This window comes from Purpureocillium lilacinum, assembly GCF_023168085.1.
Source record: "Purpureocillium lilacinum CBS 284.36 DNA, scaffold_1, whole genome shotgun sequence".
In the NCBI taxonomy this organism is placed as follows: domain Eukaryota; kingdom Fungi; phylum Ascomycota; class Sordariomycetes; order Hypocreales; family Ophiocordycipitaceae; genus Purpureocillium; species Purpureocillium lilacinum.
This window is the reverse complement of record NW_027072111.1, coordinates 4,200,884-4,214,940: the sequence shown is the minus strand read 5'-3', so window position 1 is coordinate 4,214,940 and position 14,057 is coordinate 4,200,884. Positions and strand designations below refer to the sequence as shown.

Here is a 14,057-nt window from a genome sequence, read left to right as displayed (position 1 = left end):
CGGTGCCGTCGGGGCCTTGCACAGTGGATGGCCTCACATCCTCAACATGAATGTGAAGGTTCAGGAGCTGTTGCCGCCCTAGTTACAGGCTTCCAACGATGACTGCGACAACCAAAGGCAAGGCTAGCAACAAATGCAGCTTCCGGCGCATGTGATGCCTAGATATAGGCAACTGATACATGTCCGAGTGAGGCGCAGGTGGTCATGTTCACCGAGGGGAGGGAGTGACTATGTGGGGGAATATATTCAGGGTCGAAGAAACGCCAGGCCAGACGCAAACATGTTGGGCGCCTCTGGTGTGCGTCAGCGGAAGCGAGGGACTGGGCCAGTTGGTTGTGACCGGGGGACTCCCGTTGTGCAACCACGTCTCACCAACTCGGCTCGAGCCGGATGGCCCAAACCGGGGAGCAGCGTGTCGCTTGATATAGTAGCAGTATGTGTTATGTAGTGCGGTCATTGGTGCAGTTGCAGTCGCGGCCAGGTGCCTGTCGACTCCTTGCGCATCAACGTCCAATCACACATGACGAACAAAGGGTTCAATCGAGGGCAATCATTTCGGAGCTTTGGGGACAAAACCAACGCCTTGCAGCGGACTGTGTTGGGCGGCTGCTCGGACGGCTCCTGGTTAGTTTCCTGGTAGTAATAAAGCGAACAGTCTATAGCACCACCACCGCCGACAGGATGTCCAGTTTTGATGTCAAACTCGGTGCCCGACTCATGTGGTTTGTGGCCAAGAGCAGATGCTGTCTGTCTCTTGCGCTCGCGCCTACATGTACTTGAATGGCGATCATGTCGTTGCTGCCTGTGCTCGCCCTGGCCTTGCTAACCCCAACGGCGAGCATGGCCCTTGTCTTGAACGAAGACAGATGGGCTACGTTGACTGCCACAACGAACCTGCAACACCGCAATGCTCTGCGCCAAAGGCGAGCGATTAACCCTCAGCTGTCCACATGCGGCTTCCTCAACGGCGACCCGTCAAAGCCTCGGGCGGCGGCTCCCGGTTACAACTGTCGAGTCGATGCAGAACGCGGTATTTGGGGCTTTTGCCCAACGAGTGTCATATATGCCAGGGATTGCGGGTTTATCGGCAGCTGTGTTGATGACCACGGGTGCTCAAGCGCGTGCGGCTTCCCAGACAAGTCGGAGTCGACGACATTTACTTGGTATGACAGCCTTTGCCTCTCTCCGGCGGAACATTTTCGTTAACTATCAGCTTTTCAACAGCACTGGCGCACAATATTGTACAACGGCTTTGCTGACGTTTGGCACTAATCAAATCTACTCCTATCTGGCTTGCGGGACGGGTGCCTTGGTTGAACACTATCTGAATTCACTAACGGCTGAAACTACTACTATTGCGGAATCAACCAGCCGACCAGGGACCGAGGCTACAAAAGCCGCTACAACAAGAACATCTCCAACATCACTGCCTGCAGAGACTTCACGGAGCAACTCGACAACGGTCACTACATCACAGTCACCGTCGAATAGTTTCGCGATGGCTACAGGATCTAGCAGTAGCCAGGAGCAGAGATCCAATGACGGGACGAGCAATGTGTCTGCCATCGTTGGGGGTGCAGTCGGCGGCATAGCGCTGGTGTGTGCCTCTGCTATTGCCATCGTCTATCTCGTCAGACGAACCCGCGCCGTTGTCCCTGATCGTAATGACGTCCCGAGCGAACTGGCAGGGGACACTGCCGACTCGGGATGTTTCAATGCGGCACAAGAAGAGGTCGAACCCAAGGCTTTATGGATGCCCTCAGAATTATCTGCGGTCCCTGTAAGGCGCGTGGAGCTGCCTGGCTAAGAGGAAATAATGAAGATGAAGTGTCGTCACCTAGGTAAACTGACTCAATGGGACTGAGGTGTTACCATGGAGCCTGGCAAGGCGCCAGACCTGGCTTTCTCGAATGCTCTGTGACTGAAGCGACCTCAGAAAAACACCTAGCCACAAGCTTCGACCCTTTCCCCTCAACATTTCTCTCCCAGCCTTTTCTAGAGCCGGCTACATTACCGCTTGAGGACCTGCTGGATTCTCGTGGGCAGGACCACTTAACGTTAGTCAAGAAAGCCGTCATCATCGACCGAGGCGCCAACAGGGTCGAGGCCTTTGTCCGCGTGCTGAGACACATGGCGGGGCACGCTTTGAAGGAGGGATCAGCATTCAGCACCGTCTCCATGCCCCCAGACGGGAGAGGGGATTGCCAATGGTACACCGCTGGAGGGTAGCAGGAGAGTTGCCCATGGGATAGAAACGAAATTGAACTGTTCATCTTGACGGATCGTGCTTCAGATTGGTGAAGATAGGATAGCAAGCTAATAGATAATTTGACTCGACGAAGTGTAGTTGAAGGAGCCGCGACGCCGTACGTGAGGCGAGAACCAATGGGAAATGCGATCATGGTAACTTCGTAATACTACAGCCCGCCGAGCTGCTACCGCCCCTCCTGCCCGGGCGCTGTCGAGATGCCCAGCGTCCTGGCGCACGGTGGCGCGACCGCATCTCGTCGATCTCGTTCTCCAGGGGGAAAAGAGGCAAGGACGCACCAAAGTGCGTGCGACGACGTACATACATACATGATACGTACGCGCGACCAAGTGAAGTGATGGGGACAATCGACACGGACCGACTACAATGGGTGGCTTGCCATGTCGCGAGCGCAATTGCCCTGCACAATTTCTTTGGTTCTCATGAATGCAGCTGTGTCCATGACTCCATGTGACCCTCTGTTGGTACGTAAGTTGGGCGCGCAGGCTTGGCAGGTACCGACCGCGCGTGCTTCAGGGCGTCCTGCCGGGGGGAGGGGGGGTTGGCGTCAGGCCCATAAGAGCGAGGGGGTCGAGGAGCCCCGGGACGGCGCTGAGGGGGTTGGAGGGGCCCGGAGGTTGGATGGGTGGATACGACAGGTCTGCTCACTGTCGCCACGGACGCGCGGTCTTGATCGCCAGCACATCATCTCTCTCAGGGTCCGGTCCGGGACGTGACATTGAAGTGTCCCGACTACGCAGCTGCAACGCCGAGCCAATCCCTGCGGACAACATTGTGGCAAACCTACCTTGAAGTACCCGAGCTATGCACAACCTGGTTCCCTGCTCAGAGTGCCGCAGACGCGGCTCTCTCCTCCTCCCCCCTCCGCGTCCCTCCTCCGCGTCACTCCTCCCTTTCCCTCCTCCCTTTCCCTCCTCCCCGTCCGTCCGCTCCAGGCCCAGGCACAAAGGCAAAAAGAGTAAAAATGGTTCGCCGAACGCGGTGTTGGAAACCGCCAGCCAAATGAGCCAGGGTTGAAGAAGCTGGGATCACCCCAGGGTCCCCCAAGCCTTATTTTGCAAGCCCTGCAAGGACACCCGGGCGCTAGTGCCACCGGGGTAGGTACCATGATACGGCGAGAGTGTGAAATGCGGACAATTGAGGATGTGCGGAGATGCGTACTGCGATGGATGGTGCTTGTGGCTTGGAGTCCCAGACGCGGGATGGAAGCGGAAAAGAAGCCATCCAGAAGTCGCGAACCCCCCAGTAGTAGCCAGCATCGTTTTTGCCCTCCCTACTGCACCTCGCAAGTCGTACTAAATAGCGCCGTTGAGCTGTTCCTGTCCCTCCCTCTGATATCAGCCGGATCTATCAACGTGTTGACGTACCAAGTCAACGCATCTGGTATCTAGGTGCCCGAGTCGACTTTGGCCGCGGCTCCGAACTCGTCCCAAGTCGACCGTCGACAGCCGTGGCTGACCGGCGTTGATGGCGTCTGGTCCGAGCTCCCTCCAAGTCGTCCCTCGATGCGCCGCTAGCCCTTTGGCAGCAGAGTGCTCGCCGCTCCACCTATCACACATACACAACGTACACTGCTTGCGGCTGGTCCGCTCAAGTCCCTGCCTCGGCCACCATGCCGGTGTGCACGCTAGACGGTGTGTATCTGACCGAAGGGGCGTCTGTCCCCTGCTCGGGCCCGACCGAAAGCTAATGAGGGGGGAGTGTCGAGGTCGCTGGGCCGCCTGGTTAACTCCGGCCGTGTTCGAGTCGATTGACGCACGACCGGCCCGCCGAGTCGACATGACCGGGCACAAGGGTGCTGCCATGTCGAAATCGTATAACACAAGTCTCCACGAGTCGCTGCCAGGCTGGGGGAGAGGGTTCCCCGACAAGTGAATCCCGTGATCCGTCACGTCTAGCTCCAGATATTGTAATTGTTCTTGCTGCCCTCCTTCCGGCATAAATAGGCCTGTGCCCAGCCCCCCAACTCTTTGCAAGCAATCAGTTCTCCCAAATCCTCCATCAAAGGCCTTATACTTATTCATCGCACTGAAGCATTCGCGGACGGCACCAGGATGGCGTCTCCCATCGCAGACTCCGCGGCCGTGGCCGCAGCCCCTGCACGTATCCTGCCACCACAGGACAAGCCGATTGAGCTCGGTATGCTCCACTCTGCTGCTGTTGTGCTTCGGGCTTGAGCTAACAGCTGGACTGAAGCGTTTCGTGAGACTTTGCTTGGCGCCAACATCCCTTGGGAGCCAAACCTCGTCGCACGCGTGAGGGAGTATGATCTCCTATTAGGGATCTATCAACCGTTGCTTCACAATCTTGGCCAACAAGGCCGCTCTGCTGAAACTTCAAACCCGTCGAACATGGTTGAATACGACAGAGTCTGGTGTCTCATATCTAAGTTGGATGAATTGATCGGACGCATTGCGTCGACCACACAGCCGCTCAAACTCCATTCCGAATCCTGCCTCCGATGGAGACCCTTTTCAGAATGGGAAGATCTTGTCTCGAGGATTCAACCGCATGCCTCGACTGCAGGTGCTTCGAGTCATGAACCCGACGTTATAGTTGTTTCCCTCGATGGCACGTCATCTCTCCGGCAGCGCCTCTTAGAGCAGTTCAAGGCATGTCTCTATGAGCTCGAAGGTCTTCTCATGGAGCACGCGGGTCTCGACCGGCAGATCACCAACGATTCATCTCGATCCTTAGATATGGTCGGGTGGCACCTGCAGTTGGTCCCACCCATGACCGAAACGAACACTGCATCCTGGATTTGCCATCGAGGTGGGCCAGAAATCACGTTCGGTAAACATGAAAGGAAGAAGGTTCCCAAAGATCATCTCAACCCCAACGGAAATGCTCGAGGTACGGTAAGCCCACCCGCGGCAGGATGGTAATGGCGCTGATATGTCTCTCGCAGGAGTTGCGAAACTTGTCCTTTACTTCAAAGACTCTTCCGGAAAACCCGTCGTGTTGGCAGGGTCAGGATGGCTCGTGGACGGGCACACCGTGGCCACTGCGGGCCATTGTGTCTTGCACAAGCTCCATGGCCGCCTGATGGCCGTAGATGTCATGGCGGGATACGAGACCGACAGCCGTGAACTGCGACGGGGGAAGCATGTTGTGGTCAACTGGGGATGGTACAGGTCCTACATGCCCAGGCACGACCTCGCCTTCATCCGACTGGACACGCCCTTCGAGGAGCATACCCGTGCGATTCCGTACGTCGAGTCTCCGGCGCGAGGCAAAGACATGACCATAAGCGTCTACGGGTACCCATCAGACATGGGAGACGGCAAGCGCATGCATTACAGCGAGTGCACGATCCCGTCGTATGACTTGGCTCAGTCGGGATGGATGCTCGAGTACGACCTCGACACGGCTGCAGGTACATGGATAGCGTCGATGTCAGCGCGTCTTTGAAATTGCTGACGAAACCGTAGGAAATTCGGGCGGGCCAGTCTTTTGGCACCATGACGATGGCAAGAGAACGGCCATTGGCGTCCATTGGGGTTCGGGCCTGACGAAGGACTCTCGCGGGCAGGAGGCCTTGGCCAACAAAGCCGTCATCATCGGCCGAGAGGCAAGCAGGGTCGAGGCCTTTGTCCGCGTGCTGAGCCATATGGCAGGGCACGATGATACTAGCGTCAACGCTGTGTCCATGGCCTTGGACGAGGAAGGGGAGTGCCAACGGTATACCGTTGGCGGTGAGTGAGAGAGTTGCACATGCAATGGCGACGAAGGTGGAGCGTTCATCTAGACGTGCTGTGGTTAAAGTTATAGAGGCGGCAAGATAGGAAACGGCTTTATGATTTAGTGACTAGAATTGACTTGACGAATACGTGGTTGAAGGAGTCGCGACGCCGTACGTGAAGCGAGAGCCAATGAGAGAAAGATTATATTGGCGTTGTAATACCGCCCAGCTGCCGCCCCTCCTGCACTGTCGAGTTGCCCAGTGTCCTGGCGCACAGTGGCGCGACCGCACCTGCAGTGGCCGCACGAATTGGCGGCCCCCACAAACGCCCCCGCTGAAATTGTGGTGGAGGGGTAGCACGACAGTGCGGCACTGCGTTGCACTTTTTCCCACTCGACTTCGTCTCCGTCGCGGGGCCGCCATCTCTAAATCGTTCGACTTGCACACCGCAGTCCTCACCCGACTCTGCGCGCAGTCAAGATGGTTCTGTCGAGCTGGCTGTCCAGCCTCGGGCAGCGAGGCATTGTGGCCGGTAAGTCTCCGGGGTCAGCGACCATTCTGACTACATTGTGCTGACCATAGTTTGCGCGAGACAGATGTCGTCGAGCTGTGGCACACGCATCGCACGCCTCTAATTCTCTGCGCCCTCTTCGTCCTCCTCGCGATCCGAGTCTACATTCACGTCTGCGACTACGAGCAGGACGTGGCTCCGATTCCACGAGTGTACGATGAAAAGGCACCACCCGCGGCCTTGGCTCCGACCAGGAGCGTGGCAGAGAAGCCTGTTGCGAAACCCTCCGGACCCAGGAGAATAAAGGGCGGCGTTGTCAAGAAGCCGTCGCAGGAAAAGCATGATGCAGTCGATCTGACGCGCCCGGTCAAGATCATGGCCTTCTTTTCGTCCGTCACCACCAAGACGGAAACGATTGCCAGGGCGTACCTCGCGTCAGTAGAGACGGCCGTCGAGAAGCTCACTCAGAAGACGGGCCGCCACTTTCTCGAGCCAGAGCTACATGATCTGGCCGAAATCGACTTTGAAGACTTCTTTGTCTCGCCTCCAAAGTCTGCAGAGGCCGCGACCTACTTCTACGTCTTCCTCATCCCGAGCTACAACATTGACACCATTAACGACACGCTGCTTCAGCACCTGGAGGAGACCCATCACGACTTCAGAATCGACACGGCGCCCCTATCGCCTCTGATGGGATACTCTGTGTTTGGGTTCGGAGACAAGGAAGGGTGGCCGGACGAGGCTGAGGGCTTCTGCTTTCAGGCCAAGGAGCTGGACAAGTGGATGTCCAAACTGACCGGCCGGAAGCGCGCATACCCGGTCGGCATGGGCGACATGAAGAGCGATCACGGAGTGCGATTTGCCGAATGGTCTAGCGGCCTGGATGAGGTCCTGGAACATGTCGCGCGAACGGGCAACTTGGGCGAAGGCGTCCGTGGCAGCGGGGACCCCATCGAGAGCGACGACGAGGACATTGCCGGCGAGGATGACGGCGAGGTTGTCTTTGATGACGAGGAGGCTGGCGATGAGCAATCTTCGCGGGCGCTGGACGATGTCGAGGACTTGGGCAAGATGATTCGCACAAGCGGCACCTCCACCGGCAATTCCTCGAAGAAGGCACCGCTCGCGGTAGACTTTACCTCCTACGGCTCTTCCACAAAGAAGAAGGCGCCCCAGGCCCCCGTGGTCAAAGAAATGGTCGCCAAGAACTCGCCAACATACGCGGCCCTGACGAAGCAGGGATACGCAATCGTTGGTTCACACTCTGGCGTCAAGATCTGCAGATGGACCAAGTCCGCCTTGCGAGGGCGCGGGAGCTGCTACAAGTACTCCCTGTACGGCATCAACTCGCACCAGTGCATGGAGACGACGCCGTCCCTGTCGTGCTCCAACAAGTGCGTCTTTTGCTGGAGACACGGCACCAACCCCGTGGGCACAACCTGGCGGTGGGTGGTCGACCCGCCCGAGATGATCTTTGAGGGTGTCAAAGAGAATCACTACAAGAAGATCAAGATGATGCGTGGCGTACCGGGAGTCCGAGCCGAGCGATACGCAGAGGCGCTGAGGATACGACACTGCGCCTTGTCGCTGGTCGGCGAGCCCATCTTTTACCCGCACATTAACGAATTCCTTGCCATGCTGCACGCCGAGCGCATCTCGTCGTTCCTCGTCTGCAACGCGCAGCACCCAGACCAGCTCGCGGCGCTCAAGGCCGTGACGCAGCTGTACGTGTCCATCGACGCGTCCAACAAAGACTCGCTCCGCAAGATCGACCGGCCGCTCCACCGCGACTTTTGGGAGCGCTTCCAGCGATGCTTGGATATCCTCCGCGAGAAGCGCTTCCGCCATCGCACCGTCTTCCGCCTGACGCTCGTCAAGGGCTTCAACGTCGAGGACGAGGCCGAAGGGTACGCCCAGCTCGTGGAGCGCGGCCTGCCGTGCTTCGTCGAGATCAAGGGCGTCACGTACTGCGGCACGTCCACCTCCTCCAACGCCGGGCTGAGCATGTCCAACGTGCCCTTCTATTGGGAGGTGTGCGACTTTGTCCGGGCGCTGGAGAAGAGGCTAAAGGCGAAGGGGCTTGCGTACGGCATCGCTGCCGAGCACGCGCACAGCTGCTGCATCCTGCTGGCGAGCGAGCGCTTCAGGGTCGACGGCCGCTGGCACACGCACATCGACTACAAGCGCTTCTTCGAGCTGCTCGAGGAGCGCGGCGCCGACGGCGACTGGACGCCCGAGGACTACATGGGCGAGCCGACGCCCGAGTGGGCGCTCTGGGGCAACGGCGGGTTCGACCCGCGGGACGACCGCGTGGACAGAAAGGGGCGCAAGATTGAGAACGTCGTCGTTCGGGAACAGCCCCCAGAGCAGGTCTGGTAGCTGCAGAACGGAACATGTAGAATGTACTTTTCCGCAGATGGTGAGGCATGCATGTAATGAATCGTGGACAAGTCTGGAAGCTACAGAGTCATGACCACATGCACCCCCACGGAAGACGACGCAGGACTGTAATGAATCATGGATGTTTTTGCGGAAACGCTACCATTATTGCCTTTCCCAAGCCCACCCTTTGTGGTATCATTTTCCACCGTGGTACTGTTTACACAAAGCTCTATTCGAAGCTTGAAGAGCGACAATATGGTACACTATAGGGCCGGCCGACCCGGCCCCTGAGATTGATAGATTGGAGCCCCCGCGGATGCTTGTCAAGTGGAGGGGTTTCCTGTCGAGTTGAGTATCGGGGTTCGCCGTGTGTAGACAGACGTGCTGTCTACTGTCTCGGGCGTCAGTTGTTCTTGTTGCTTTAGTCGAGGCCGACGTTGGGAATGTCGCCCAGGTTGATGCCGCCAGCGGCGGGGCGGGCGCGGATGTCTAGGCTGGAGTCGTATGCGATCATCTCGGCCAGGATGTCTAATATAGGCTGGGGGGGCGAGTTAGCATATCTCCGAGGAAGTGCGTTGAGGGTAAGGAGAAAAGACATACCTTGGGCACCGTGCTGTCGTAGATCTTGATGAGGTCGCCGGGGGCGGGGTACACCTTGAGGCCCTTGTAGAAGGCAAGAGCCGACTCAACCGCCTTGGAAGCTATTGAAAGAGTCAGCATGCGGACGCAAGAGTCGGAGTCTTCGCTCCGGGAGCAAGACGGAAACATACGGTCTGAGCTGAGCATCTCTCCCGACATGACCTGCTCGTTGAAGTAGGCCTCCCGTTCCTCAACACCGGCCGGGAAGCCCTCCTCCTTGGCCTCGTCGACCTTGAGCTTGATGGCGTCGCGCTGGCGCCGCGTCGAGGCCTCGGCCTCCTCCTTCTCGGCGCGGGCCTGGCGGCGCTCGTTTCTCCTCAGGTTGCGGCGGAAGTCGGCTTGCGAGCGGCGGCGGTAGTCGAACCAGGCAACGTAGGCTGCAGTGGCTGTGTTAGCTTCTGTTACGTGCGCGATGGAATTCCAAGAACGGCGAGGAAGAAGGTTTGAGCTTTGGAAGTGCCGGGCGATGAACGTTGGGAAGGGAAAAGAGGAGGAGGGCCGCAACATACCGACAACGGCGGCCGCGGCGGTTGCGACCGATGCCGTCACGACGGTCGATGTCTGAACCATTGTGACAGTCTGGGGGGAAGCTCAAACGCGGATGAGCAGGATCGCAGCGGCGGAAGATGGACGAGGACTCGCGGCGCGAAGGGGGGATGGTGGTGTGGCTGATGGGCGACGGTGATGTCGATTGAAAGTTGCGCCGGAGGGAACGGTGGGTGAATGATGGAGGCAGCTGGTGCAGCTTCTGGTTGCTGGTGGCCGTCAATCAGAGCCGACCAAATTTTTTGACGACATCAGCAGGCATGCGGCGCTGGAGCCGCGGGAAGGGAAAGCTCCGGAACATCGATGGCGCGGGCGGCGGTAGGGGCCGGGAGAACGTCGGTTGAATGACCGGCTAGCACTGCCTTGCAGCGAGCCAGCGGCATCATCGCCTGGTGGGGCCCCCGTTCCAGGTTGGAACGGGAGCGCGTGCGGTGCGCTGAGCTGCATGGCCCCCAGCTGCCAGGTTCCAGCGCAGTGACAGCGGAGAGCCCCCCCTTTTGGTGGTGCGTGCTGCGGCCCATCGGTTGCTCAGCGGCTCGCTGATGAAACACCAGACTCACCTCCCACCTCACCTCCCCCATTGACGCCAGCCACGACGCCCGCCGCGAGCACCTCTGGTTCGCGGCACGACACAAAGAGGCGTGACGTCGCTGCTGCACCGTGGCCCTCTCGAGAGAGAGACCGCAGACATCATGTCCGAGGAGCGCAGCAAGATCTCCCTCCGGAGCGGCCCCAAGCGCAAGGGTCGCCCAACCATCTCCGCGCCGAGGCAGATCTCGAGTCCCATAACGCAGGATGAGGCGATCAAAGGCGGTGCCCCCGGGCCCATTGAGCCCGTCCCTCAGCCTCGTCTGCGGCCAGGTCCCTCAACCAGAGGAAAGGTACGATGCCGTCACTAGAAGTGGTGGGCGTGACGGCGCGTCTGCTAACCCCGTGTCCAGACCTCAGACCTCGTCAAGCAGCGATACTCGACGCGGTTCAACCTGCCCGCCGATTTCGACCCCTCCGCGCCGCCGATGCCCGCCATGCCCTCAATTGACAGATACGAGCAGGCGGAGCGCCGACCGCCGCCGTCGCGAGGGGGCGCCGCCCCCGTGCTGGACATCAAGACCCTGCGAGACCCCAACCTCGTGCCCGACCAGTACGTGTCCAAGGTCCTGGGTGACGCCACCGAAGAGCAGATCCAGGAGTTTGAGGAGACGCTGCGGAAGCTCAAGGCGCGTGCTGCGACGGACCTGCAGCAGAACCTGATGCAGAACCGCACGCAGTTCATCAAGATTAGCAAGGAGGCCGAGAAGCTCAAGGGTGAGATGAGAGCCCTGCGCAACTTGATGGCGGACCTGAAGACGAATACTACCGCCTTGCGGGCGGCGTCGATGAAGAACGACGAGCCGGCCAGTCTCCCGGGGCGGGGGCCCGCGGGTTTGAGCAAGCGAGACAAAAGGAGCTCCGTTGCGGATAGGAGCGCACTTTGGAACTCTCAGATGCAAGCTTTGTACAAGAACGTTGAGGGGTCCCAGAAGTTTCTACCCAACGCTGCGGGCCGCCACGTCGTGCAGAACGCCGGCCCGTGGATCGAGCTGGACAATGCGACGTACAAGTCTCGGAGAGCGATGCAGATCTTCTTGCTCAACGACCACCTGCTCATTGCATCACGCAAGAAGCGCAAGGTGGACGCTCCCAACACCGACACGTCCCGGGGCCCCATGATCAAGCTGGTCGCTGATCGGTGCTGGCCGCTTCTGGATGTCGAGGTCGTCGACATGCCCGGCACCGGAGAGTCTTCCGGTGGCAGAAATAAGCTGGCCGACGCCATTATGGTCCGCGGTGGCGGCCAGGAGTCTTTCATCTACCGCACCGAGAAGCCTGAAGATTCCGAGAAGAAGTCGCTACTTCTCAATGTGCGGAAGGCGGTCGAGGAGCTTCGCAAGGGCCTGCAGTCCGAGATGGAGGCCAACAACAAGGCGCGCGAAACCATCAACTACTTTGCCTCGCGCGACCCGGGTCTGCTGCAGAAGACGGAGCTCCTGGAGACACTGTCTGACATCAAGGACATGCTCATCGAGGTTGACGGCAAGCAGCAGAACCTCCGGTGGGTCGAGAGCCAGATGGACGAACTCGACATTGACGTGTCGCTTCAGAGGATCGAGCCAGCTGTGGCTCGTGTGGAGAAGCTCAAGGGACTTGCGCGGGGGCTTAAGAGCAACGTTGTCGCGCAAGATTTCATCGACTTCAAGGTCGAGGAGCGGTGCTCCAAGCTGGCGGGCATACTGATCCACGAGGTTGAGATGACGCACAACAACCAGTCCAAGACGAAGCGCAATGTTAGCTGGCTAGCACGGCTCGGGTTTGAAGACAGGGCCAGGGAAGCGTATCTGGCAGCGCGAAGCGACACTATTCACAAGCGAGCGAGGTAAGCACTGTACTGGGCGAGTATGTCGCCACCACGACCGGTGCTAACAGACACAGGCAATGCATCTTCCAGGGCGACCTGCACCTGTACATCTGGCAGCTCTCGTTTGTCTACTTCACCATCATTCACAACACGGTGCAGTGCTTCCAGGGTTGCTTTCCGCCGCCCATGATGAGCGCGTGCGTCAAATGGGCCAAGGAACAGGTGGAGGCGTTCAACGCCATCCTCGCGAGACAGCTGAGCAGCACCGAGCGTGGGGGGCAGGTCTGGACGCAGTGCATGGAACGGGCAAAGGAGCACGCGCAGAAGCTATCTGACGTCGGACTGGACTTTAAGGACCTTGTGGGCAGGGGCCTCGAGGAGGAGGCCGCCGCCCATGCGTCTGCCGGCGCGGCAACGGCGACGCCGGTGGGCTTAGGGTTGGCGTAGTTGCGAGCCTGATGACGATGACGGAGGTGCGACGACGGATGAGCTACGTAGCCCGATAGCAGTGCTAACGCAGACAGCCTTTACGAATTAATAGCTAGCATTTTCCACGAACATCATGTCGGAGAAGATGGGGGCACCACATTTGCGACTCGTTCACCAAATTGCCGTGCAGTGGATGGGAATGTGCAAAATAAGGGAGCTGTGGGGAGCCGTGCCGCAGCGACCCATCGAGCACCAGCCACAGTGAGCTCCTGGAGCTGTTGCTTAGGTCGTTCAGTGGGTAGCTCCCAGTGCAGCTAGGTGCCTTGGTGGAGCGGCAGAGAGACCCAGAGGGCTGGATGGGCTGGATGGGGACCGCCCGCCCGAGTGCTTGTTCTGGAGGCGGATGAAACGGCCACATAAATAAGTCATTCTTTCAGTGAGCGACCGCGAACCAGACGTGCGAGAATATCTTCTGCAGAAGCGCCGAGGGCCTAGAATGCCCTGTCTTTGAGCATACAGCTTACGTATGCGTGTAGGTGGCCCTGGAGGTACACAAACGCATGCCGGGCCGACGCGTGCGGCGGCTTGCCTACCTTATCAAAGTGAACCATTGTTTTGGCGCGTCCCGTGTCCCGTCGCCACCTGGTCGGTACGGCAGTGAGCAAGCGCCTGCCCGTGGGCAGTTGCGTGCCAGCCACCGGCTTGAAGGCTGGCCAGGCTGCTGGGCTGGGCGGACGCCCGCCTGTCGAGATTAAGCGAGGCTGAGGGGGGCGGCACTGTGGCGGGCGCGGGCAGCAATCTCAGCCAGGACCAGTGGAGGCCCGGCAGCGCCCCCCCTCCCCCCCCCCCCCCCCCCCCAAGCACCTCAGCACAAGCAGCCCGCCACCGCCCGGCCTGGCCGTCCACCCACTCACACGCAACCCCCCCATTGGAAGCCCCCCCTTAGTAGGTTCCCCTCGACGGGGCGGGACCTCTACCTTTCCAGCACCTGCGCTGGCCTTGCCTCAGAATCAGCATCATCCATCACTCAGCACCCTCCTCCGCCACTCCTCCCGCCACGAACCGCCCACGAACGAATCTCCACCCCTGCGCTGCACCATCGCGACGAGCCTCACGCATCCTCGAGGTCAATTTGCACTGGCTGGCTGGCCGCTGCTTCCAACGCCCACGATCCTCTGCGTCCCCCTTTGGCGGCGTAGCCCTC

The 14,057-nt window shown here is 59.4% G+C and overlaps 4 protein-coding genes across 4 annotated transcripts; 3 read left to right on the top strand and 1 right to left on the bottom strand.

The window, feature by feature from the left end:
• Nucleotides 1-5,329: 5,329 nt before the first annotated feature.
• PLICBS_000975 (uncharacterized protein) lies at nt 5,330-5,972 on the top strand (the record flags this gene model as incomplete). The annotated part of the gene is made up of 2 exons (XM_065599693.1): nt 5,330-5,645; nt 5,701-5,972. 2 exons carry the CDS (start codon nt 5,330-5,332, stop codon nt 5,970-5,972), a joined length of 588 nt encoding a protein of 195 aa, XP_065455765.1.
• Nucleotides 5,973-6,431: 459 nt separating this feature from the next.
• PLICBS_000974 (uncharacterized protein) lies at nt 6,432-8,841 on the top strand (the record flags this gene model as incomplete). Its single annotated transcript, XM_065599692.1, has 2 exons — nt 6,432-6,483; nt 6,548-8,841. 2 exons carry the CDS (start codon nt 6,432-6,434, stop codon nt 8,839-8,841), a joined length of 2,346 nt encoding a protein of 781 aa, XP_065455764.1.
• A 424-nt stretch (nt 8,842-9,265) lies between these two features.
• On the bottom strand, nt 9,266-10,053 carry PLICBS_000973 (uncharacterized protein; the record flags this gene model as incomplete). The annotated part of the gene is made up of 4 exons (XM_018317964.2): nt 9,266-9,382; nt 9,445-9,545; nt 9,615-9,860; nt 9,993-10,053. 4 exons carry the CDS (start codon nt 10,051-10,053, stop codon nt 9,266-9,268), a joined length of 525 nt encoding a protein of 174 aa, XP_018183489.1.
• A 668-nt stretch (nt 10,054-10,721) lies between these two features.
• On the top strand, nt 10,722-12,871 carry PLICBS_000972 (exocyst complex component exo84; the record flags this gene model as incomplete). Its single annotated transcript, XM_018317965.2, has 3 exons — nt 10,722-10,910; nt 10,971-12,442; nt 12,499-12,871. The coding sequence occupies 3 exons, from the start codon at nt 10,722-10,724 to the stop codon at nt 12,869-12,871; spliced, it is 2,034 nt and encodes a 677-aa protein (XP_018183490.2).
• Between the last annotated feature and the right edge of the window lie 1,186 nt (nt 12,872-14,057).